The following is a 27421-nucleotide window of genomic DNA, read 5'->3' on the forward strand; positions in this document are numbered from 1 at the left end:
TCAATTATCTAGTTAGTTTGAAGGATGTAGGCAAGGTCTCTGTGGCCTTGTCATGACTTCCGTCGATGTCGGTTCCTCTCCTTGTTCGGGCGACGTTCGGCGGTCAACGTCACCGGTCTTCTTGCCATCGCCGATCAACTTTCATTTTCCATTTGTTTTGTCTTGTTTTCCCAAACACCTGGTTTACATTTCCCTCATTACTTGTCGTGTATTAACCCTCTGTTCCCCCCATGTCTGTGTGTGAAATTGTTCGTTGTAAGTGCTTGTGCACATTAAGACTGGTGCGCGACGGGTTTTTGTACCCATATTTTGTTATTCTGGATGCCGTTGGTTTTGATAATTAAACTGCTCCGGTTATTACCCAGTTCTGCTCTCCTGCGTCTGACTTCCCTGCCACCAGTTACGCACCACTTAATTCAAATTAAAAAAATTCAAATCAAATGTATTTATATAGCCCTTCTTACATCAGCTTATATCTCAAAGTTCTGTACAGAAACCCAGCCTAAAACCCCAAACAGCAAGCAATGCAGGTGTAGAAGCATGGCCTTATATTTTTTGGACATAGACAACTATCTACTCTTAGTTACTAGTAGTCTCATGGTAAAAGTAAACAACCTACTGTTATGAAATGTCTGCATCAGGCATTGGATGGGTTCAGCGATGGATGGGTTCATGGGGTGAAGGTGAGTGGACAACTTTCTTTAAATCACAAGGGTTTAGCAGTGTTGGGTCTAGTGGGTGTCACAGCGCCCGAACAAACATAAACTCTCCTTCACCCAGCGTGGGTAGTCGCCCCTGTCAGAAAATTTGATGACCAATGGCAAAGGTAAACACACAATCCGCTGAAAAACAGGAAGCATGGTGAGGTGTGGGGCGGGGCGGCAACACTGCAGGGGTGGACTGCATGACCTTTCAAGGGCAAAATACAACACACATCCCTTAGTTTACCCATGTCATACTGTCACAACCACTCTACCCACTACTCCATCCACTGTTGTCTATAAATGCTGCGGGAGGTTGAAGTTATGACACAAACCCAAGCTGAAACTTCACTAGAGTTCATTTGAAATTTCAGTCAAAGACCTGTAGAGGTTACCCACGAAGCATACAAACATACATGTTCACACAGGGACAAAGCTTTTGAAATCCTGATTAGAATTATTTAACAAGAGTACATTCAAAAGCCATTCGTAACACAACAAAGCCTTTGCATATTTCATGAAGGACACAATGACTGTCACATCTATGTCGATTACTAGATTATCAAAATACAACATTAAACTGATAGGTTTTGAGACTATTCATTATCAGAGCTCTATTGACTAACCAACACCATTACTACTTCTGGAGAATCCCTACAGCAGGTAGAACACAATAGCCAAATTCAGAACCCTTACAGGTGTTTTAATTCCAATAGAACTTCAGATAATGATGAAAACATGCAGTACTAGAGGAGTATTAGACGAGCAGTTGAATGCCTAGTGTGAGGAATGCATTGCCATGGCACTGCCTTTTCTCCTCTGTGCCAAGCTGCCGGGCCTTGGCCGCTGCCCCACTTGGCAGGAGCCCTCCGCTTTTTATTTAATCCACGGGCGAGCGGCTAAAACAACAGAGCCGGATGGGAGCTAACGTTAGTTTAGCATCACTCCTCCTTAACGTTAACAGGATGGCTTCCATGGGAAAGATTGATCTGAATATGATCACCTTCTCAGCATCAGAGTTATAGGTGGAATTTATTATTATGTTTTTTCTTTACTTTGGGATATTTGACAGTCCTCATCGAACAAACTAATACACCCACTCTCATGAGCGAGCGAGCGAGCATGCCTTCGCACACACTTACACGCACACACACTAAAGAGCTGAAGCGGGTCAGCATTTACTTGTCGAGACATTGTTTTGTGTTTTGTATGTAACACTGCCTTGTTGACAGTCCTAACATAACCTGTGCATCCTGGACCTCAGAGACCATACAGAGAGCATGGTGGTTGAAGAACACGCAATTGTTACATAAAGGCAAAGAGAACTAGAAGGAACAGCTTGTACCATAAGCTTTCATTTTAAATGCTATTCCTCTGCAACATCCCCTGAAGCGAAGCTTGCCTGGAGAATAAGTCTCATAGGTCCCCCTAGCAAACAGAATAACTCCACACAGGCGGTAGAGTGTGTGTGTATCCCTGGTGGAGTCCTGTTCACTGTGGGTTGCATAACATACGGATGTGGTAGGAAATTGGGGCTGCAGTGTTTGTGTTTACGAAACTCCATCCTGTGTTTTTGCCAGAGGAATCAAATTAGAATGTCATAAATTACAGATCCAGCATTTGTATTACTGGTATGTCATAGAAGTTCATTTAGAAACCTAGTTTACAGTAATTTATATCACGCCGGTATCCTTGATTTAGGGAGTACTGGTGGATGACAAGGATTTACTTGCAGTAAGTAATGGCCTCCTAAAGGAATTGAGACGTCCTATTCTAGCAGGGTTAATGAGGTATGCTGCACCATCTGATTCCTCTGGGTTTCCTGTTTCACAGTGAGATACGGAGGATATGAGGGTGTGGGAGAGGGAGAGAGTGAGGGAGAGAGTGTGGGAGAGGGAGAGAGTGAGGGAGAGGGTGTGGGAGAGGATGTGGGCGAGGGTGCGGGAGAGGGTGCGGGTGTGGGAGAGGGTGTGGGAGAAGGAGAGTGTGAGGGAGAGGATGAGGGAGAGGGTGTGGGAGAGCGAGAGGGTGTGGGAGAGGGAGAGTGTGAGGGAGAGGATGTGGGAGAGGGAGATGGTGTGGAAGAGGATGTGGGAGAGGAAGATGGTGTGGGAGAGCGAGAGGGTGTGGGAGAGCGTTAGGGTGTGGGAGAGGGAGAGGGTGTGGGAGAGGGAGAGGGTGTGGGAGAGAGTGAGGGAGAGGGTGTGGGAGAGGGTGTGGGAGAGGGTGTGGGAGAGGGTGCGGGTGTGGGAGAGGGTGTGGGAGAAGGAGAGTGTGAGGGAGAGGGTGTGGGAGAGGGTGTGGGAGAGCGAGAGTGTGAGGGAGAGGATGTGGGAGAGGGAGATGGTGTGGGAGAGCGAGAGGGTGTGGGAGAGCGAGAGGGTGTGGGAGAGGGAGAGGGTGTGCGAGAGGGAGAGGGTGTGGGAGAGCGAGAGGGTGTGGGAGAGGGAGAGGGTGTGGGAGAGCGAGAGGGTGTGGGAGAGCGAGAGGGTGTGGGAGAGGGAGAGGGTGTGGGAGAGCGAGAGGGTGTGGGAGAGCGAGAGGGTGTGGGAGAGCGAGAGGGTGTGGGCGAGGGTGTGGGAGAGGGAATGCCAAAAAATTCCTGATAAAGAAAGTTGATTAGCAAAATATTATGGTAAGTCGTCAACATTGAATTGGCCTCGCAGTAAGTGCCTTTCAGTTGGGCGAGGCCAGTGTAGCCACTAGTAGTGTAGGTCATTATATGTCATTAAAACCTGAGGCCCTCATAATGGGCTCCCTGTAGAGCTAGTAACTATCATCAGCCATTGCCTTAGTTAGAAAGTAGGCTATGTCAACTTTTAAAACATGAACACACTCACACACTGCAGCCTAGGTAACGTCAGGGAGGATATGAGATTAGTGGAGCAGGGAGGAATGTCATAGCTGCCCAGGTCACACTGGTAATCTGCCGTCACCTCTACTCCCTCTGTCACCAAGCAGCCACACACACACACACACACACACACACACACACACACACACACACACACACACACACACACACACACACACACACACACACACACACACACACACACACACACACACACACCAACCCCTCATCTCTCCTCTCAACTTCAATTAGTGTTGATTTCCAATGGTGACAGGGAGCTTTGCATTGCCAACCCACATTAACCAGTGCCAGATACTGTAATGAATGGCGCACAATCCTTCTCACAATAATGCTTGTATAACCTGTCATAATCCAAAACTGACAAAATATGCTGTGGTTTTATTGTAATTTCAATGCAATAGCAACATCAAGTGAAGTAGCTGGAGGGAGACTACTGCTGCTCCCTCCCTCCAATGGCTTGTCCCCTGACAACGGTTCAAAATTAAAAGAGGGTTTCTGCTATGAACATCCCGCAAAGTTCTGTATGCATGGATAATTTAATTTCACTATAGCAACGTCATAAGTGATCATATACATCTGGCAGCCATTTGCCAGTGCAATTTAACATGCAGTTTCATATCTGCACAACATTACATTAGCAAAGGTCTAAAAAAGGTGTTAAACAGAGATGGAAATGGTAATATGACGCCTATTGGGACAATGGAAGTTTCAATCATGCAGGGATGGTGCACAAACAATCGTGTAAATAGTCATTGTAAATAGTGCAAGGATAAAAACTGGTATATATGGACTGACAGTAAGATGATAAAAGACAACTCTATATGCCTTACTGTGAAGGAAATGGGCTCTTATTCTTAACATGTGCCAAGGCTCAACATTAATGTGATTTAAGAGGACAGGGTGTAATGTGGTTTACTAGTGCTTAAGTGATTACCTATTCACAAGAGCTAGGGCGAAGTATGCCTACGTTGTGCAAGTATGTGGTTTAGCACTACATTGGTTAGAGTTGTAATTTACATGAACCCAAAAGGGTAATTTAAAATGTGGGAGTTGCCTTTTAAGTACTCAAATAAGATTGACCAGATAGTTAAAGCACAGTGGTCATTTTGAGTGAGTTAAACCTTGTACTGGGTACAATAGGTCCTAGGCTACTTGGCAGAACTGAATCCTAGGAAATAGTACAGTAATTACCTTCACAGAAGAAAGACACGTGTACGCTCTCTCAAGGACATCAGCAGCCTGACAGGGACGACGCGCTCTAACAGATGCATGGCCTGTCTCCTGACATCTGCCTGACATCTCACGCAAACTCTTTGATATCCATTGGGATAATCTCTTGCACTTTTAGAACTCTGATTAAAAGTTAATGAGCTCATCCAGGGGAAGAATGCCTGGCATCTTGGGTATTCCTGTGATATATAGAACCCCACAACCAAATACTTCCCATGTTTCAGGAGAGTGTTGAAGTGATTTGGCGGATAGACTAATAGCCTCATAAGTAGGTTGGAGAGACAAGTCTTGGGTGTGAGTAAATGTGACTAAATCCTGGCTTTCTATCCTCTCTTAGTGTCCTTGATATTTTCCACATGCGTACTGAAGCTTAGGTTATAAGCGCCAGTGCTTTTCTTTAGGTCAACTTAGTGACCGGGGTTATATGTTTACAGAAATAGGGCTTCCAAGTGGCGCAGTGGTCTAAGGCACTGCATCTCAGAGCTAAAGGTATCACTGGTTCAAATCCAAGCTGTATCACATCTGCCTGTGATTGGGAGTCCCGTAGGGTGGTGCACAAATGGCCCTGTGTTTGTCTGGGTAGGATGTCATTGTAAATAAGAATATGTTCTTAACTGACTTTCCCAGTTAAATAAAAATAAAAATTAGGTCAGGTGTGGTTACCTAATTCCAGGGGCAGCTCATGGAAAGTATTATGTTTACACTGACACTAATTTGCAGCATATTCAAGCTCTCAAATTGTTAACTAACATCCAAATGTACTTCATCATAATGCATTTAATCACCTGTTTTACATAATTCAATTTAACCTAGAAAGTTAGAAAAAACGAATCTTCTTTCCAGAGGTTGGACTTGTTTCAATTCCAAGTCAGGTTGGACTTGTTTCAATTCCACTTCAAATGTAAATGTGGAACAACCACAGTTTTATTCCAGGGGAATTCCAAAGCACCTCAGTAGTACAGGTTTCATACAGTATATTGGTTTCATAATGCATATAAATTAGCTCCCTTGATACATCCATGTGCTCATTAGACTGGTTGATCAACATTAATGAATATAGGCTAAAATACCAGAAGGTTTTCTATCTCACTTAAATGATTAAATCTACATGCCATGTACATGTTATTTTCTCACACAGACAAGAAGGCTTTAGGCAACCGGTGAGTTTTAAGGTTGGGGAAGCAATTTTTTCACCAAAGAAAGTGACATTTTGCCTATAAAACATTGCATGCATGTAGCATCAGTTTCAAGATACAATTCCTCATTGGAAACACATTAAACTTTAGATTTTTATTCGGTAGGATACATGAAAACTTTAGCGAAAAAGTATATTTTGTGTGCACAATGTCCTCACGCACAGATTTTTAGCCGCAACAAGTCCGTTTACTGAAAACACACCACTGGTGGGAAAATGCGCATATTTTCTTTATGCAGATTCTAGAATATTCGCATGAAAATCTCTCGCCAATTGGATGGAAAACTAGCTACCACCGTGTTAAATGTCAACTTCAATGACGTGACGTCAGAGTTGGAACGTCCCAAAGATACCTTCTTAGACAGTTTAGAGTTTTCCGTGTTTTTATAGGTTTTGCATATGTGACCCTAATTAGCGTCTCCTAGGAAACAATTACCAAAACTACGGTTCCTATCCTTTCACAAAAATCCAGTAATTTTATTGATCAGCGTATCTACAGCCATCCCATCATCAATACCTTTACTCACAGTACACTCGCCTGGGCGTGTTTATTGCCTCTCATTCATGGGCACAACACAAGAGAATGTCTCACAGGATTGGTAGAGCTGTATAAAGCTGTGGCGGATAGGGATATTTGGTCGTTCTCTATTGGCCGTTATTCGTGTCGGTCACAGCTTTAGCCGCGTAGTGACAGATGAGTATGGAAAAAAACAAAAACAATCCGTGCAAGCAGCCATCTTGAGTACAGTTGTGCACTTGGAGAGGGGATGAGAATTATATGACCGAGTCGTTCAAGAAAAACGTCAATATTAGACGAAAGAGACTACATCTAAAGGATTCATTTTAATTCTCTAGTTCGTTGTTTTCTTGTATGCCACACTTCCCGTTCGCACGAGTGAACATTGATTGAATCGATACCGACCAAGCCAGCCAGTAGCTAACGTATCGGGCTAGCTTCACGGGTTTCGTATGTGTCTTCAGCAGTGTAGCTCGACTGCAATCCTTTCTCGATTGACATATCTAAAATACGAAATATGGTTTCTGTGATTCAAGATTCGGATTTTGAAGACAGCTAGAGACAATATTGCGTTATTTGCATGTTGTGGACAAACAACGTTTGGAATACACACAGCCTTCTGTAGAATGCCTGGTTAATGTTTTCTCCGGTGTCAACTTTCCTTTGGATGTGATCGCGCGTGATTTGGGAAAGGTGTAATGTTTGCAAGAGTGAAACTTGGTCAGTAAAATGTAATTACGCAAACTCGACTCATTGAATTGGTGATTTAACTAGTGAGGTAACCAGTAAGCAATGTTGGCAATCTTAAACCTATGCAAATCCGGTTTATGTTAACGGTGATGCCATATAGATGTCTAGATGAAAGATTATCGCTAGATAGTCGAAAAAATTGCAACAAAGTAACAATTTGTGATTATTTTTGCTGGGACATAGTCTAGCGCTAGACATTGTTTCTAAAATGCGACAATGTTGCATTTTTGTGTGCAGAATGGATACACCATGCAGCAAGTACATTAACCAGTAGTCAAACAAGCTATTCGTCGGTTTAATCTAGTTTTTCTTTTGCAGTAGTTTAGTTTCTTTATAGAAATATATATATTTTTTACATGTGTTTCAAACCATGTCCCATGCCACAAGAATACAATAAACACTAAGGATTCTGAAGTGGACATTTTTATGCTGTATGTTGCAGGCATTGCAGCTCTTTCAATCAGTCAGTCACCTGATGCATTTGCTATAAAAAGGTACTCTGATACTTTGGACGCTAATCCCATAGGATTCGTGGCACCAGGATTTACTCGAAATAAAGGATTTGACATTTGACCGAAAATGGGACCAGCAACGAAACTGGCATTCGGCGTCTTTCTGATCTCATGTTCTTCAGGTGGGTATTCGATAGAAAGCAGTCTTCAAATATCGACCAGCGATCACATGTTCATGCATGCAATAGTCAGAATATTTCACACGCATCCATATCACAGTGTAGGCCTATGATAATGTTATAGCCTATCCTATTGCGTGCACGACAGAACCTACTGTCCCTGTTATGTGCGCTCGCTGCCGCGGGTCATATGACGCGAATGTACAGCATCTTGAAACTAAACAGCTTTTTGAATAGAGTTGATTGTTACATTAGATCATGTTGATGGTCGTCGTCTGTCCAGTCCAATTCGGCAATAGCCATCGTTCTAGCCACTATAGTGAGATGAAAGCGAGTAGTCAATATAGGAGTAGGGTAGGCCTCTTGTGGAGAGAGGAGGCAACGTATGCATCTGATTGAGAGCAGCTAGCTGTCGGCCTATAATTATGCATATGTTCTTATGATTAATACGTTGTGTGCTTTTCATGCAATATCAAAACGGCTATATATTTTATGCTGGAAGAATATTCAATCGAGAATCCTCTCCACTATATTATTTGAGTATTTATGTGATGTAAGAATGGAATATCTGATGAGGCTATAGTTGACCCTGTTGTGGTTGTTGATGTTATTTCAGTCTAGGTTTGTTTTATTTTGTATTTTGTTTTAACTTTTATTTAACTAGGCAAGTCAGTTAAGAACAAATTCTTATTTTATGGTGTGATTGTGACCTGGGCTCTGAAATCCCAGTTGTACTGCCTAGATGTTTTCTTATGTAGATATGTGCATTCTGATACATTCAGGTATAGCTACTGTACTGCATGTTATTTGCATATTATTATGCCTAGGCCTATGTAATGGTCTGTTGTACAGTAGTATTCACTTAGTTTTCTTTAGATGAAACATCAACACGGATACGTGTTTCTTGTTGGTACATCCCAAAGCAGTTAGTTGGACAAAAAGCAAGTTGGTCTACTGTTTAAAAGATCGCTAGTTGGGATTCAAGGATTCAGTGTGTGTGGCGGTTTTGTTTGAAACGAGGCACGTGCTGCTGGCAGCTGCCCTGAGAAACAGTCTTCCATCTGTGCTTATCACTCTACACTCCAAAAACTCCCATTTGCACAGAGCAGGGGGGGAAGTGGGGGGCAAAGACTCGAAGTCATCTCCTGAGTCAAAGCTCCATTTACTTTGCACCAGGCAGAGGTCAGTCAGTGCGTAGTAAACCGCCCTGGTCTCAGTGCAATTCGTAGGATTTGGTACGTAAATCTGTTAACCCCCATTTATTATGTACATTAGTTTACATTATGAATGGAATAGTAGTTGTAAAATATCATATGAATTAGAGGATGTATAGTATCATACGTCTTACCCGGTCATACAATGGCATACGAATTGGATGATGTAAATGATCATACATCTTGGAGGACATCTAGTATTATATGTCTTTCTCTCAGAAGAGGTAAATTGTTGCATCTAAACAAGAATTATGGGGAGAATTTACATTGGTAATTTGGAGAACTAACGACAAAGGTTAGAATAATTTATGTAGCAGTTTAGGTGAACCAACCTCCCAACTTTTGTTTGTCTATGTAACTCGACCATTAGTGCATGTCATATGTCTTGGAGGTTCTCAGAAATGCGTATAGTGTGTTTCGTATGGCTCTGATGCCAGGTTGAGTAAACTGGGCCTAGCCAAGCCACATAAGGAGATTGAACTAAAGCAATCTGCTCACTTTAACGAATGGGATTTCCACCAAGCAGAACTTTGACCTCAATAGAGGGTGATTGTCAGTTACACACCTCACCTCAATGCTACTTGAGCTGTATGTTGCACACCGTCGTGACGGAGCTACAGTATGTTGATGTTATTTTGAGGAAGTGGCAGGTTCCATTACTCGACTGCCTGGGCCGTAATGTTCACCACCTTGTAGATAGAAATATCACCAATAGAGCAGCTGACATCTGTTCTGTTCCACATAATATAAGCCTGTTCCTATCTGAACACTCCACAATGCTGTGTCCTACTGAGCACTGCCCTGGCCTAAAGTATAATCAAAGCGGGTTGGAATGTGGGTGGCCTGTCGATAGGAAGGCCCGCTCTCTGCAGAGGTTGTGGCACCAGCAGATTGCCGATTGCTGGTGCTGAGGGGACCAGAGCTGGTTGGGTGCCTAGGAGCAAGGTTAATTACACTTCCCCTTGATCTCGTGAATCTGGTTCTACATTTCATTTGAGGGAAAGGAAGGATTATATCTTATGACAGTTTCTCAGATTTAAGTCCTGCATTTATTTTTTGGGTTATCTTTGTTAAAATGTAGTAAGGGAGTACTCACATGCTTTCTCTCTCTCTACTCTCCCTCTCTTTCTCCTGTCTCTGTGTCCTCTCACTCTCTCACTCTCACACTACTGGTCAAAGGTTTTAGAACACCTACTCATTCAAGGGTTTTTCTTTATTTTTACTATTTTCTACATTGTAGAATAATAGTGAAGACATCAAAACTATGAAATAACACATGGAATCATGTAGTAAGCAAAAAAGTGTAAAACAAATCAAAATATATTTTATAGTTGAGATTCTTCAAATAGCTACCCTTTGCCTTGATGACAGCTTTGTACGCTCTTGGCATTCTCTCAACCAGCTTCATGAGGTAGTCACCTGGAATGCATTTCAATTAACAGGTGTTCCTTCTTAAAAGTTAACACGAGAAATGGACATTAGACCAGTGGAAATTTGTCCTTTGCTCTGGAGTCCAAATTGGAGATTTTTTGTTCCAACTGCCGTGTCTTTGTGAGATGCGGTGTGGGTGAATGGATGATCTCCGCATGTGTATTTCCCACCGTAAAGCATGGAGGAGGAGGTGGGATGGTGTGGGGGTGCTTTGCTGGTGACACTATCTGTGATATATTTAGAATTCAAGGCACACTTAACCAGCATGGCTACCACAGCATTCTACAGCGATACGCCATCCCATCTGGTTTGGGCTTAGTGCCACTATCATTTGTTTTTCAACAGGACAATGACCCAACACACCTCCAGGCTGTGTAAGGGCTATTTGACCAATAATGAGAGTGATGGAGTGCTGCATCAGATGACCTGGCCTCCACAATCCCCTGAGCTCAACCAAATTGAGATGGTTTGGGATGAGTCGGACTGCAGAGTGGAAAAGCAGCCAACAAGTGCTCAGCATATGTGGGAACTCCTTCAAGACTGTTGAAAAGCATTCCAGGTGAAGCTGGTTAAAGGAATGCAAAGAGTGTGCAAAGCTGTCATAAAGGCAAATGGTGGCACTTTGAAGAATCTCAAATATAAAATATATTTTGATTTGTTTAACACTTTGTTTTTGGTAACTACATGATTCCACATGTGTTATTTCATAGTTGTCTTCACTATTATTCTACAATGTAGAAAATAGTAAAAATAAAGAAAAACCCTTGAATAAGTAGGTGTTCTAAAACTTTTGACCGGTAGTGTACATGCATACATACAGTACATACATATCATTTATTTATCCGTTATTTTACCAGGTAAGTTGACTGAGAACACATTCTCATTTGCAGCAACGACCTGGGGAATAGTTACAGGGGAGAGGAGGGGGATGAATGAGCCAATTGTAAACTGGGGATTATTAGGTGACCGTGATGGTTGAGGGCCAGATTGGGAATTTAGCCAGGACACCGGGGTTAACACCCCTAATCTTACGACAAGTGCCATGGGATCTTTAATGACCTCAGAGAGTCAGGACACCCGTTTAACGTCCCATCCGAAAGACAGCACCCTACACAGAGCAGTGTCCCCAATCACTGCTCTGGGGCATTGGGATCTTTTGTTTAGACCAGAGGAAAGAGTGCCTCCTACTGGCCCTCCAACACCACTTCCAGCAGCATCTGGTCTCCCATCCAGGGACTGACCAGGACCAACCCTGCTTAGCTTCAGAAGCAAGCCAGCAGTTGTATGCAGGGTGGTATGCTGCTGGGTAATCATGGAATAGAATGGCTAGGCTATGTGTTCAAAGGATTGCCAGAAGGGCCATGTCTATGGTCATTAGTCTACCTGCTTCGGCCCTAGGCTTGCCAGACTCAGGCCAATGGTCCCAGGGCCCAGTCACACACAGCTGGATCTGTATGGGGATACAGGCTACGTCCCAAATCGGATTGATTTGTCCGATTTGGGACGTAGCCTGTATCCCTGCTTCGGCCCTAGGCTTGCCAGACTCAGGCCAATGGTCCCAGGGCCCAGTCACACACAGCTGGATCTGTATGGGGATACAGGCTACGTCCCAAATCGGACAAATCGATCCGATTTGGGACGTAGCCTGTATCCCCATACAGATCCAGCTGTGTGTGACTGGGCCCTGGGACCATTGGCCTTTGTGGTGCACTACATTTGACCAGAGCCTTATGGGTCCTGGTCAAAAGTAGTGTACTATATAGGGAATAGTGTGTCATTTGGTATGCAAGCCCAGCAGTGCTCACTGCTCATCATCCCCAGCATATTAATGCTCATCCAGACAGCTCAGCAGGAGACCATTAGAGAGCGACACCAATTCTGTCACAAAATTATTCATTTTTTGGATGTGGTGGAGGATAATACACACTTAACCTTAAAAAAAAAAAGCTCCCCCTTTTGTACAATCACACAGAATCCATACTGATGCCTGATTGGATGGAGAGCCCTAATGCATTTGTTGAACCCCTCAATTATAGGGGATTAGGGTGATATGTACGTGGTTATGGTGTGTTGTTTTTAAGGTAGGTTTTTATCTGCAGTGGTACAACAAATAGGTTGTTGTTAGTCTTTGGCAAAAACACAATTGGTATTTGGGAGGTTGTCTATGTTTTGTCATGGATAACTTGCTGTTGTTTTCCTGATGTAGACGTATGTTTTCAACACATTGTAGGATTACCCAACCAAGCTCCTTGCACTAATCCGCCAACAACCAAGCAACAGGCATAGAAATTTAACTGGTTGTTATACTCTGAAGTGCTGGGACCAGCTGGTTTATTTATGCACATTTCTATGCACAAAAGGCCTATTTTGCTCATAGGCCCCACCCCCTCTGCTTCACATGTAAATGTTCTTCTGTATCGCACAAAAAAAGAAAAATCCTGCCCTCTTGAATTTTAAGCAGTTCCTGTCTTCTACTACAATTATTGCATTACCCTTTGTGGCTTTTACAAGAGGGGGCCCTCAAAAGAGAACCATTAGAATGTGTACTGCTCATTACCAAAGGTTCTCTGGTCACATTAGGCAACAACGCCCCTCATTAAGATCCCCTAACTTTGCATCCTGAGAAAGGGACTGAAGCAACACCACGTTCCATTTATTGTTGCCTTCAAGCAAATGATCAAAGGTCACCGGACAGAAACAAGCTAGAGTAGAGATGAGCTGCAGCAGAATCGAGCTACAATTACTGAGTAGAGAGACTAGCTACAGTAGAAATTGGGATTACAAGGTACAATAAAAGACAAGGCCTAGCTATGTTAAAAAACAAGGTACATAGCCTAAACTACAGTAGAAACTGTGTTCTAAGATTTACATTTTAGTCATTTAGCAGATGCTCTTATCCAGAGCGATTTATAGCAGTGAGTGCATTCATTTTCATACTTTTAAAAAACTGGTCCCCAGTGGGAATTGAGCCACAACCCTGGCGTTGCAAGCACCACGCTCTACCAACTGAGCCACAGAAGATGTGCACAGAACTCGCTCCATACTGTCTTTGTCCGTCTCCCCGTAGGGTGATATTAGGTTGTTTCCCACATCTTTCTACCCTTTACTGTCAGGTGTAACTCAGTGGGCTGTGCGGTACCTCACCCTAAGTACTGAAAGATCCTCCTACCCCCATGTGGTTGCTAGCCAAATATAATTTTTCTCTGTGACCTGCCTCAACATGATTCATTAATGGCTCTCTGATGGAAGTTTTTCTGCCTCTGTATTAGGGCTGACCCTGTTTAGTCGACTAGACGATTGTTTTGTCGATAGGCTTTTGGTCGACCAAGATATCTTTAGTCAAGCAGTAGCAAAAAAATAATATGTTGAAGTGGCGCCTTTTCCTAGACCATGTTGCTATGTGCATAATAGCAAAGGTAACCAGCATTTGGGTGTTGAGAACAATGCAGCAGAGGCAGCAGCAGAGACGAGAAAACAGCCCTTGTATTATTGTCTAAGAAAGGTGAGGAGTTAAAATTAGTTTAGTCTACAATCAATAGCCTAACTGTTAAATGTTTCTGACTTTATAAATCATCAATATATCTACAGAAATAAGACAGATTCTGCTTCTGTTGCCTGTTTGAGTGTTTGTTTAATAGCCTACTGATTCTGTCAGCAACACATAATATGCACGCAGTGCTTGCTCCTTACCTTCTTTTTCTTGATATCCAGTATGTTCCACAACTAGTCACATTTATTCCACACATCTGGCTTTCCCTTTACCTCCTGAGCAACCAGTAAATATTCCCTCGTTTCGAGTTTGTCAAGTCCTCTGCTTCCATTTTGGTGTCACGTGTTACGATGTTCAGAGTTTGTTACAACCAATTTACAGGTGTGATTATGATATGCTATAGGTCAGGCCTTATTGTGCCCTATTCGGATGGGATTAGTTTTACTGGGGGAGGTCGGGTAATGTAATTATGTGCACAAGCGCAAAACACCAAATCTTTAATTTTTAAATGGCAGGAGAGTAACAATTCCAGCCAGAATAACCCACTGTTTTTTGGCAAACTCCAAGGTCTGATAATACTAGTCCCGTGCGAATCGACATCCCTGTGTTTTGAGAAAAATGTCTGAGTTTGAAAGGTGTTGCTGGCGGTTTGCGCAAGAAAACTATACCTGATTTGATCAATTGAACTACCGTAAGTGCTGCGCATAAGCTATATCACATCCGGCCGTGATTGGGAGTCCCATAGGGCGGCGCACAATTGGCCCAGCGTCGTCCGGGTTTGGCCGGGGTAGGCCGTCATTGTAAATAATAATTTGTTCTTAACTGACTTGCCTAGTTAAATAAAATATATATGAATGGCTAACATGTAACCTATCTACTTTAATAGTGAATCCTTTTGTTTATATGTTTTGTGCTAATGAATTGAATATTACCAAATGCATCAGTAAAAAAATATTGAGCCTATTTAATGCAACCCTTGTTGTATGCTGCAAAGCAACTGACCTAAACAACTGACCTAAACGTTTGGAAATGATAAGTTAACTTTCTCATCCGTAGCCTTAAAATGCATCTCAAGTGCAATTGCACTGTTTAGCTCACATCTGAAGGCTGAAAGGTGGATGTACACTATGAATGTGGACATTTAGGATGTACTGCGGATGGCTATAATATCCTAATGATTATGATCACACTTCCTTAATTCAAATATTATGCTGACACTATAGGAAATATGGGTTGGTATGGTTTAGTAACTTGGGAACCAAGCTTGAGTTATCAGTGTGGCCCTATCACCTGGACATGTTGAAATACTGTATCTTCACGCCTAGAATAAAATCCTCCAGGCTTCAGTCATAACTCTCCATTTATTTTTTGGGAAAAAGAAAGAATTACATGGGGACGTTTGGGGGAAAAAATAATCCCATCCGAATCGTCCTCTGGAATAACAGACATTCTTGAGTAATAATTACATAACCAACGTTCTGTAGTAATACTAGTCCCATGCGAGTAGATCTTTGGTCTGCGATGCAAACATGTCACGTAAAGAGAGCAATGGTTGAGGGAATAGGGTATGTTTTTCCTAAACAAATGAGGGATTTCGGTAACAGAACTTTTCAGTCAGAAATGGCTGTAATTATGTTGCAGCTTCAGCAACACGGACAGCGTGATAATACACTTCGATGATCTGTAGTAGTTGCTGCAGTAGGAAGGAGAGAGAGACAACGGGTTCTAGTCACATTCACTGTCTTTTATTTTATTTTTACACAGCGAAGTCTGGGCCCGGCACAAACAAATCAATTGCTGGTCGGACTCCCTCTAGTCAATTGTGTGTCTTAATTATTTAATCAAAGCGTGTGCTTAAAGCATTAATAAGCTCAGTGAATATAGTTGATTTGATTAAAACACATAGGATGTGTCAATATATGGAAAAATACACATTTAAAATTTTCGCCCAATCGATTGGTCAAAAGAACAGGCGAGGGACAGCCCTATTCTGTATCACATATAGGATGATAGAGTACCCATCTCACAGGTCACATTTCCTGGGGTTTGTTTGCTCTCTCCTTTAAAAAAAAGTTTTAAAACTCTAAAATCTGCACATTCATATCAGGTTGTGATCTACAAAAGGAAAGCTTGAACGACAAAAGACCTGGCCTCCCAGTCAACCGAACGAACCACCATCCCACTCGTAGCACGTTAAGGAGTTGCCATAGCAAATAGCAGACAGCGGTACAGGACGGCTTGTTTGTCGTTTCCTCAGATCATTATCAGAACTCTTGGAGTGTGCTCTGTGGGCCAGTGCTTTGTGGGCCAGTGCTTTGTGGGCCAGTGCTCTGTGGGCCAGTGCTCAATGGCAAATTTCACGAATGAAAAAGTTGCAAGGATGACTTATGCAACTGGTTTATTTATCTTTCTTTTCAGGCAGGTTCCATAACCTGATAAATACTTTGACCTCAAATTGGATTATGATACTTTTTTCCCCCTCTTGCTGTGCTCACTGAGGTGGATTACAGTAACCAAGATGGTGTATGCCATAGCACCATGATTGTATGAATTATTTACATTCATAAGTTGTAGCTGAGAAGTTCAGATTCTTCAATATAAAGGGCAAATCAAATACAATGCCTTGTTTCCTCAAGTATGCTCCTGTTGTTCTTCAGGTCAGAGTGAGAACATTCTGTTGTTCTTCAGGTCAGAGTGAGAACATTCTGTTGTTCTTCAGGTCAGAGTGAGAACATTCTGTTGTTCTTCAGGTCAGAGTGAGAACATTCTGTTCTTCAGGTCAGAGTGAGAACATTCTGTTGTTCTTCAGGTCAGAGAGAGAACATTCTGTTGTTCTTCAGGTCAGAGAGAGAACATTCTGTTGTTCTTCAGGTCAGAGTGAGAACATTCTGTTGTTCTTCAGGTCAGAGTGAGAACATTCTGTTGTTCTTCAGGTCAGAGTGAGAACATTCTGTTCTTCAGGTCAGAGTGAGAACATTCTGTTGTTCTTCAGGTCAGAGTGAGAACATTCTGTTGTTCTTCAGGTCAGAGTGAGAACATTCTGTTGTTCTTCAGGTCAGAGTGAGAACATTCTGTTGTTCTTCAGGTCAGAGTGAGAACATTCTGTTGTTCTTCAGGTCAGGGAGAGAACATTCTGTTGTTCTTCAGGTCAGGGAGAGAACATTCTGTTGTTCTTCAGGTCAGAGAGAGAACATTCTGTTGTTCTTCAGGTCAGAGAGAGAACATTCTGTTGTTCTTCAGGTCAGAGAGAGAACATTCTGTTGTTCTTCAGGTCAGAGAGAGAACATTCTGTTGTTCTTCAGGTCAGTGAGAACATTCTGTTGTTCTTCAGGTCAGAGTGAGAACATTCTGTTGTTCTTCAGGTCAGAGTGAGAACATTCTGTTGTTCTTCAGGTCAGAGAGAGAACATTCTGTTGTTCTTCAGGTCAGAGTGAGAACATTCTGTTGTTCTTCAGGTCAGAGAGAGAACATTCTGTTGTTCTTCAGGTCAGAGAGAGAACATTCTGTTGTTCTTCAGGTCAGAGAGAGAACATTCTGTTGTTCTTCAGGTCAGAGTGAGAACATTCTGTTCTCATCTGTAGTTTAGAATAGAGAATTAGTACTAAAAAAAGCATGGCATTTTAAACACTCATCAGACTCAACCTGCAGCCCCCATAACACACACTGAGACTAAATGTGACACAACAGTTGGAGATGCACAGGGAAGGGTTCTATGGGGAAGTGCTCTATGGGCTGGAAGTTCCAGGCTCAATTCACAAGAGGAAGTTTGATGGGACTTAAAAGTAGGGCACTTAACTCTATGTACCCTATGGACAGTGCAATCGTTTGTTCAGCAAAGATTTTTTTTATTTTTGTAAAAATTGTCTTGATTCTTAAAAATTGAATAGACGGAAAAGGTCCCCCTCTCGGAAAGCAAATGGCACATTCTAAAGCCTGTGTTGTCCTAATGCTGTTCGTCAGACACAAAGACTGCAGACTGAAGGCCCATTCATTCGTACTGTAAAACAGCTAAACACAGTGATGAAGTCAGATCCCTTAATCCTGGCTGGAATGTCCATCCAGCTCCAAGCAGGCTCTTGGGTCTCAGGCCCTGTCTGCTTATCACTCCAAATGGAAGAAGTGAGACATTATGTGCTCTGACAGAGATCAGGGGGAAACAATCACATTTTCAGCTGAAAACAGTCCTGTTTTGTTAGTTTACTTTGAACAAAGCTATTTGGCCCCTCGTTTGTTTACCAGGAGTAACAGGTAGATCTAAATGCTCAGAAATGAGGAGAGCGCTTTGCATACAAATGCCATGATATTAACTGAAACTTAGCTTGGATGAGGAATGAATGCACAACTACGACAGACTTCCATGGAGCCTACTTGTTTGGAACTGTTAGTACTCTAACGCCCGTAGTGTCACATAGCCTGGGTCTAATTTTATAGTTTGTTGAAGTGATCAAAGCCATGAAAAGTGTCATCCATTAGATGCTGTGTTTTATCAATTTGATATCAATAGTTGGTTGAACTTATATAAACTCAGCAAAAAAAGAAACATCCCTTTTTCAGGACCCTGTCTTTCAAAGATAGTTCATAAAAATCGAAATAACTTCACAGATCTTCATTGTAAAGGGTTTTAACACTGTTTCCCATGCTTGTTCAATGAACCATAAACAATTAATGAACATGCACCTGTGGAACAGTTGTTAAGACACTAACAGCTTACAGACAGTAGGCAATTAAGGTCACAGTTATGAAAACTTAGGACACTAAAGAGGCCTTTCTACTGACTGAAAAACACCAAAAGAAAGATGCCCAGGGTCCCTGCTCATATGTGTGAATGTGCCTTAGGCACGCTGCAAGGAGGCATGAGGACTGCAGATGTGGCCAGGGCAATAAATTGCAATGTCCGTACTGTTAGACGCCTAAGACAGCGTTACCGGGAGACCGGACGGACAGCTGATCGTGCTCGCAGTGGCAGACCACGTGTAACAACACCTGCACAGGATCGGTACATCCAAACATCACACCTGCGGTTGTAAGGCAGGTCCTCACCAGACATCACTCGCAACAGCGTTGCCTATGGGCACAAACGCACCGTCCCAGGACCAGACAGGACTGGCATGAAGTGCTCTTCACTGGCGAGTTGCAGTTTTGTCTCACCAGGGGTGACCCTCCAGCATGACAATGCCACCAGCCATACTGCTCGTTCTGTTTGTGATTTCCTTCAAGACAGGAATGCCAGTGTTCTGCCATGGCCAGCGAAGAGCCCGGATCTCAATCCCATTGAGCACGTCTGGGACCTGTTGGATCGGAGGGTGAGGGCTAGGTCCATACCCCCCAGAAATGTCCGGGAACTTGCAGGTGCCTTGGTGGAAGAGTTGGGTAACATCTCACAGTAAGAACTGGCAAATCTGGTGCAGTCTGTGTGGAGGAGATGCACTGCAGTACTTAATGCAGCTGGTGGCCACACCAGATACTGACTGTTACTTTTGATCACCCCCTTTGTTCAGGGACACATTATTCAATTTCTGTTAGTCACATGTCTGTGGAACTTGTTCAGTTTATGTCTCAGTTGTTGAATCTTGTTATGTTCTTACAAACATGTTAAGTTTGCAGTTGACCGTGAGAGAACGTTTCTTTTTTTGCTGAGTTTACATGTGTGAAACTCTTAAGTACGAGCTAAATTTATAACTGCACTTGTTTCGCATCCATGCCTGTTACACCCTGTGGAGATGGAGCACAAAAGAAAGTGGCTTTTCTCCCCATTTGGCATCTTTTAAAAACACACCCCCTCCTCCCATCCCGCTAAATCCAGGCTGCCCAGGCCCGCGCTGGACTAGACAAGATAATCAGAGGAGTCTGCTACAGACAGGCTTGATGAGCTGGGGTTCTTACGTGTCTGTGGCACTACCACATCTAAAGAATATGCCTACTGTAGGGCCCCATAATGTTGGGCAACCAATCACAGTGCTCCAATGGATAGCAACTGTACCAGGTTCAGATGAAGCAATTGTAATGACAGGTCCACCACAACATACCGAAGAATTTTGTGATTAGGGAAAGGGGGATACCGATTAGCAAGAGGTAGCCTGTGTTAAATTTCATTGTGTATTAGAAACAGTTTGAGATCATTGTGAGGGGATTTCGCCACTGGTTGAATGGGCTTTTCGGGAAAATGTCAGAAGTTGCAACAGTAACCAAAAGGTGCGAGGCTTAGCGTAGGGTCAATTGTATTGCTGTGCATTGCTGTTTTCAATAAGGGTTTCGAAATATTGTTTTGATTATGTTTGGACCAATAGAGTAACCCTGCTGCTAGGGCTGGGCGATATGGCCAAAATATTATATCACAGTATTTTCTTTTTAAATTGGCCGATATTTTGACGGTATTTTTAGTTTTGAATAACACAAGTTCTACATTTGCTTTATGAGTAGTGAGTGATCCTAGGGTGGCAACACATACATTCCAAGTGATTTCAATGAGTCTTTCTCCATTCTGATAGTTTTATACTGTTCAATTCAACTTCAACCAAAACTAATTTCAGCACTTTTATCATTTCTGCATTTCCTGCACTCAATTGCAGTGGTAGAAAAAGTACCCAATTGTCATACTTCAGTAAAAGTGAAGATACGTTCATAGAAAATTACTAGAAAAAGTGAGTCACCCAGTAAAATACTACTTGAGTAAAAGTCTGAAAGTATTTGGTTTTAAATATTCTTAAATATCAAAAGTAAATGTAATTTTTCAAATGTACTTAAGTATCAAAAGTATAAATATTTTCAAAGTCCTTATATTAAGCAAACCAGATGGCACCATTTTATTTTTTTTAATTTGCAGATAGCCAGGGGCACACTCCAACACTCAGACATAATTTACAAACAAGGAATTTGTGTTTAGTTAGTCCTCCAGATCAGAGGCAGTAGATGATCAGGGATGTCTTGAATTGGACCATTTTCCTGTCCTGCTACGCATTCAAAATGTAACGAGTACTTTTAGGTGTCAGGGAAAATGTATGGAGTAAAAAGTACAGTATTTTCTTTAGGAATATAGTGAAGTAAAAGTTGTCAAAAATAGTAAAGTACAGACACAAAAAAACGACTTAAGTAGTACTTGAAAGTATTTTTACTTAAGTACTTTACACCACTGCTCAATTGAGATAATTTCCCCACTGCCACGTAGGGCTGCACGATATGGGCAAATAATCTAGGATTTATTTTTAACCAAATGTTGCAATTGCGATTTGACTTGCAAATACAGTTGTTTGAGATGACAAGGAATTAAAATGCCAGGGAGGAGTTATTGTGACAGGATCGGAACTAAAGTGTTGGTACGTGTTTCCTAGGGGACCCTATAAGCTTTGGCTACATACATGTTTTCTCTTAGATACTTCATGTAGCTAACATATTCTTACTTTGCATATTCCTCTTTGATTTAGAAGATACTGTTGCACAAACAACATTCTGATTTAGGTCTACACCATCACTGGTATTATCAGGCTGTATTAGCTAGCTACGTTTGCTCTTACTCAGTACATTTATTAGCTAGCTAGCTATTAGCATTATCGGCTATTAGCGTCTCACAAGATTTAGGGCAACTTGCTAAGAAAAGAAACTAGCTGTTTGCTGATGTAAGAAACAGAAACTAATAGTGTCACTATAGAACGCTAGTGGATTTATATTAAGACGCAAAGTGAAAACAGCATTGTTGTATGTGCTGCATTGACCCTGCAGACTAAACGCAAGTTTCTGGTTGAACATCAAATGCGCTTCTTGAGTGACAGGGGGCGTGGAAAGTGGCGCAGAGCGAGATGACTCAATTAGCGAAACAAACTATGAAAATTGACATTACACATGGCGTATCACATTTAACAAACCAAACATTCAAATAACGGTATAGAAGGTCAAGTAAAAACCCAAACCGGTCCCTGCATCAATATCGGTATATCATAAAATACGGTATACCGCCCAGTGTTACCTGCTGCCACCGACGTGATTGCCAATCAGTCTCCAGGCAATGTATTTCAGAAGAAGGTTTAGGCTAGAGTCGAGTGAGACTAGTCAAGTCTAATGGAGAAGATGTTTTTTCTGTGTTGGCTCCCAGTCCGTACAGCATTGTTGCAGGTCTTGCCCAATCCAACTATCCCACATTAGTCAATAAACTAACTGTGATTTTTGAACGGGGCCCTTTGTGATTTGTGTTAAGCACCTGGGTCAATTTGTCTGTTTCAATTTGCTGGTCCAGATCTGTAATGGCATAGGGACTCAGACAAATGATGTGCATCTTGGGCTGTGTCTTCCTCCTCCACCATGTGTGGATGTGACAGTAATTCCGAAAGATTCCCTGTAATCCTGATGAGGGCAATTTGTGTCTTCGGAAATAATCCCCAGGATTTATCCCCACTGAGGGGCAATTAGCTAATTAATTCCCTCCCAAAATAATTTTCTTCATCTATCTAATTTTCTTCATCACAGACTGCAGAGCACCATTTGTTTTTTAATGAGCCATTATGTTGTTCTTGTTTTAACGTTGTTTACACTTGGATGAATATGAATGAGGAAATCAGGGCTGTTCTTGGACTAGGGCCATGAGTAATGAAGAAATGGATCTGATGTGTTCAGTGTAAGCAAAGTGGCCTCTTGTTAGTGGTATAAAATACATAAGTAAAAATACTTTAAGTAGTACTTAAGTAGTTTTTTTGGGGGGGGGGTGTATCTGTTAAATAAAGTTAAAATAAATAAATAATCAGTACTCTACTATTTATATTTTTGACTACTTTTAGTTCACTACATTCCTAAAGAAAATTATGTCGTTTTTACTCCATACATTTTCCATGAGACCCAAAAGTACTTGTTACATTTTGAATGAATAGAAGGCCAGGAAAATGGTCTGATTCACACACTTATCAAGAGAACATCACTACTGCCTCTGATCTGTCCGACTCACTAAAGCACATGCTTCGTTTGTAAATTATGTCTGAGTGTTGAAGCGTGCCCCAGGCTATCTGTAAATAAATAAAAAGCAAGAAAATTAGGTTGTCTGGTTTACTTATGAAATTTGAAATAATTTATACCTTTACTTTTGATCCTTAAGTATATTTAAAAGCAAATACTTTTAGACTTTTACTCAAGTAGTATTTTCCCAGGTGACTTTCACTTTTATTTGAGTAATTTTCTATTAAGTTATCTTTACTTTTACTCAAGTATGATAATTGGGTATTTTTTCTACACTTCCTCTTGTTGGCTATTTTTGAATGCATACAGTCAGATGCTATCTTCTTTCCCATAGCAGCACTGATCTCTATGAGGTTGTTATTGTCATCATAGGTTTAGGCCTATTTATTCATATGAAGACATTTTAGGGAATAACTGTCTTAAGATGTCCCTTTGGCTGCTGTACAATAAAATAAAGTTAATTTGAAAACCAATAGAACATAAAAAATTGCATATTATGTTTAAAAAATAATTCCCGCTACTTTAAAGGTAAGATGGTTTTAAACAATAACATTTATGCGTAAATAGTAAAAACAAAAAATACTGACCGCCTCCGCTCAGATTCAGTGGTTGATGTGCAGTGTGCATCAGGCACAGTCCTTTACTCTCCGGTCTTGATCTGAACGAAACGTGCCTCAAGTATGTTGACAGAATCAAGCTTTTATGTTAATTATCCTTCATTAGCCTATATTTAAATAATTAAAAGTCTCAAAGTTTGGCTACATGTTCTGGCGCCTCCTTCATGTCAGCATCGGTTTGGACAAGGCGGCAGATAGCCTAGTGGTTAGAGCGTTGGGCCAGTAACTGAAAGGTTGCTAGATCAAATCCCTGAGTTGACAAGGTAAAAATCTGTTGTTCTGCCCCTGAACAAGGCAGTTCCTAGGCCGTCATTGTAAATAAGAATTTGTTCTTAACTGACTTGCCTAGTTAAAGGTTAAAAGAAAAACATGAGATTTTAATATTATTCCAATGTTGACCTCTGATCCAATGCTGACTGGAGTAATTGTTTGATGTTGTGATTTGTGTGTGATAATTTTTTTTTTTTACTTCACCGTTTGGACAACTTAAATCTACAGTATATTCTTGTCCGACAATTTTTTTTTTTTTTACTTGTCCTGGACAACAGGACAAGTGTTAATGTCGAGCCCTGATGTTTAGCTGGCACTGTGTTGTCACTCAAAATTGTTTGTCAGCACAAACATCACTGTAGGTCCTGACTCCCTGGGCCAAACATCACTGTAGGTCCTGACCACAGGAGGCTGCTGAGGATAGAAAAGCTCATAATAATGGCCGCAACAGAGCAAATGGAATGGCATCAAACACCTGGAAACCATGTGTTTGATGTATTTGATACCACTCCACTGACACCCTGTGCCAAACGTCACCACTGTAGGTCCTTACTCCCTGCTTGCTGTGATATGGTAGATATATGTGGCCGACCGGCTCGATTCGGTCTTATGTAGCAAAATTAGATTGTGTTTTTTACATTGAATAAATGTAGAGACTCAGAGCTAGAACATGGTATATCATACACTACAGTTGAGGAACAATGGGAAAGTAATTCTGCTTTGAAAGTTGATAAACTTGTAACCTCACTTTTGAGAAAATGGCCCTTGAATGTTTTGGTACCTACTGGAGAGCTCTCCTTTGTCTACACCCATTCAGCATCGTTCACACCCTTTTAAGATTTAGCCCCACCCATCTCTTTAAGGATTCACATGTGAGGCTATGTACTAAACAACCAAAGATTTCATGACTACTATGGGTGTGTTTGTAAATGTAATCTGGAGTGCCAGAGTGTGCTCTGGGTGTTCATAAACTCAGAGCGTTGTCAGATTGTCCGTTCGTAAATTCGGAGCGTTTCGCTCTCGGAGCGTTCAGAGCGCACACTGGACACTGGCCGAAAAGCAGGGTTGATCCGAGCGTTCTGACCTAACAGCAGCAGTCAAGCACCCAAGCTAACTGCAAACATTGGCTAGCTAGCTAGCTAGCTACTTCCAGACACAAATGAGAGAACAGCTCACTCTGACCATTTTACTCGCCCTAGCAGAGCTGGTTAGGCTGTTTTTATGTTATCCAGAGCATTGGTGACTGCAACTGTGCTGCTGGCAACAATTTAGTTAAGCTTTTTTGCCAACGTTTACTGACACCGGCCATATTCAATGTGTGTTGAGCGTTCATAACTGTGTCAGTTATTCTGTGCTCTGGCACACTCAGACTAGAGTGCTCTGAAATTGGAGTAGATAGCCAGAGCGAATTTACCCGCTACGTCTATTGACAGTTGTAATTTGTAAGTCGCTCTGGATAAGAGCGTCTGCTAAATGACTTAAATGTAAATGTAGTTGTTGCAGTGACATCAGGACAATTCTATTGAAATAGTTACTTGCATAGTGGAGTCTTTTGTTTAGACATGTAGCTAGCTCAGCTAAATAATGAACAATAATCCCAACTCATAACGTTACTACCCTCCATGAATCTGCAGGTAGCTAACCAACCAGGTTCAATGTTACAGTAGCTAACATTAGGCTATAACTAGCAATGCAAATGACTGAGATAGGAATAATATTACTACACATATCATATACGTAATGTTAGCTACCTAGCCAGCCAGCTAACGTTAGCTAGCTAGCTAACAGTACACTTTAACTTGAAATGAAAATGACTTTCTGACAAAATTAGAAACGTGTAATATCTGAAAATGTAGCTATCTAGACTCTCTTACCCGTGTACATGGATGGTCGCTTCTCCCTCTCTGTCACGGATGCCATGGTTGGCCTTAGTTTGAAGATGTAATCTGGAGAGAGGTGTTTTATACAACAGCATTCTGTGTGTTCTCGTTTTGACTCTGTGTGCATATTTGCAATCAAACACCAGAATCTCCTTAGCTATCATACTCTAATTCCACTGATTTCAAAACTCAGTCCTCCAGAAAGTGGAGATTAACACTTATGCACTTCTACTACGTGATATCGTTTAAAAAAAGCAGCGTTAGAAAGGATTACCTACACATATTGACCAGCTCATATTATAGACAGAAGCGAGCTACATGGCAGACCAATCCGAACTCATCTCTAGGCATGTCCAGCCCACTCATTATCTCAGCCAATCATGGCTAGCGGGAAGGTTGCCGCCTTTTTCTGTGGCTAAACCCACTAGGCTTGTAATTTTAACAATTTTATTTGTTATTAAAGCACATGAAAGTTCACATGTTCCAGAAGGCATTTCTGTCAAAAAACACATTCAGATTTTTTTTTTTAAAGGTTACGTTCAAATGGCTCTCCTGTGAAGTAGTGAGGCAGAACATATGCCTAGTTTCCTGAAATTAGTCACATATTTCTCTCCCTCTCACTTTCTCTCCCTGTCTTTTCAATACCTCCTCTCTCTCTCTTTTTTTTCTCTCTCTCTCCTTCTGTCTCTCTCAAAATATCTCTGTACCTTTTAAATGAGGAATTATTTTAAATTTAGTATGCGTTGTATTTTTAACCCCAAGGACAACATGTGTTAAGAATAGACTTAGATACGTAGGCTAAACAGTAGCATTTTATACCTTCTGAGCTAAATCAAGACGACAAGTCTATTTATAGAAAGCTTTCTATGCCTAAACTGTTAGTTCTCCTCTATTTGGTACTCAGAGAGAGAGGAGAGGAGCGAGCGAGAGAGAGAGGTCTTTACATGCTCATTGGTGTGTCAGAGCCTCTGTTCTTTGTCTTAACAAGAATAAGTTGTCAAACCACACCCACCACATCCTTTAGCTGAATAAGCCTTGTTTTTGTCGGTCAGTGTTAGGCCTACTTCTTGAGGTTTTGTCAGGGATAACCACAAAACCAGCTCATGTTGTTTCATAAACAATATGTTACCCTCAGGCTGTTTTGTACTTTAAATTCAATATCCTTTCCCCCAGTTATTTAGATAAGATTTAAGTGTCAAGGATTAAATTTAAAAGATGCATAATTTTTGTTTGGCCTTTTTGGTGTCTGAGAGAATCTAGCTCATTCCCCTTTAAAGGACCCATGAGCACACACAAGGGAAATTCGTAGGAGCATATCAAATTGGGTGTCAAATGAAAGCTAAGAGTGTATATTTTTGGGAAAATGAAAGCATAGATTCATTTTTCAACCATTTTCCATCTGAAAAGTTAGGCATAGGTAAAGGCTTTGATTTATAAACGGATACAAAACACTGTTTACCTTCTGTAATTTTAAGAAATATTGCCCTGTAATTCTTTACTTTAAGACATTTTTAAGTTTCTCTCCCTCATGAGGAGGGATAATGAAAGTTTACAAAAGTAACAAGTAATGGTAGACTATCAGATTTTATGAGTTTTAATCACGTAATAATTAATAAACAAATTGATATCAGTAAAATCACAAAAACGAATTGGTACGTCTACCGTAGACTTATCAATTAGTTA

At 41.5% G+C, this 27421-nt stretch overlaps 1 protein-coding gene across 3 annotated transcripts in view; it reads left to right on the top strand.

Annotated features, from left to right (window-relative positions):
- Positions 1-6712: 6712 nt before the first annotated feature.
- LOC120064143 (activin receptor type-2A-like) overlaps positions 6713-27421 on the top strand; it is a 57062-nt gene continuing 36353 nt past the window's right edge. Inside the window, exons 1-2 of one of the 3 annotated variants that reach the window (XM_039014511.1) lie at positions 6713-7249; positions 7711-7902. In XM_039014511.1, coding sequence (XP_038870439.1) covers positions 7848-7902 — 55 coding nt within the window. In that variant the 5' untranslated portion in view covers positions 6713-7249; positions 7711-7847. The remainder of the gene's footprint in view (positions 7250-7710; positions 7903-27421) is intronic. The other 2 variants (XM_039014510.1, XM_039014512.1) reach the window with 2 other exon arrangements.

The sequence above is a fragment of the Salvelinus namaycush genome, chromosome 19, assembly GCF_016432855.1.
Source record: "Salvelinus namaycush isolate Seneca chromosome 19, SaNama_1.0, whole genome shotgun sequence".
NCBI lineage: Eukaryota > Metazoa > Chordata > Actinopteri > Salmoniformes > Salmonidae > Salvelinus > Salvelinus namaycush.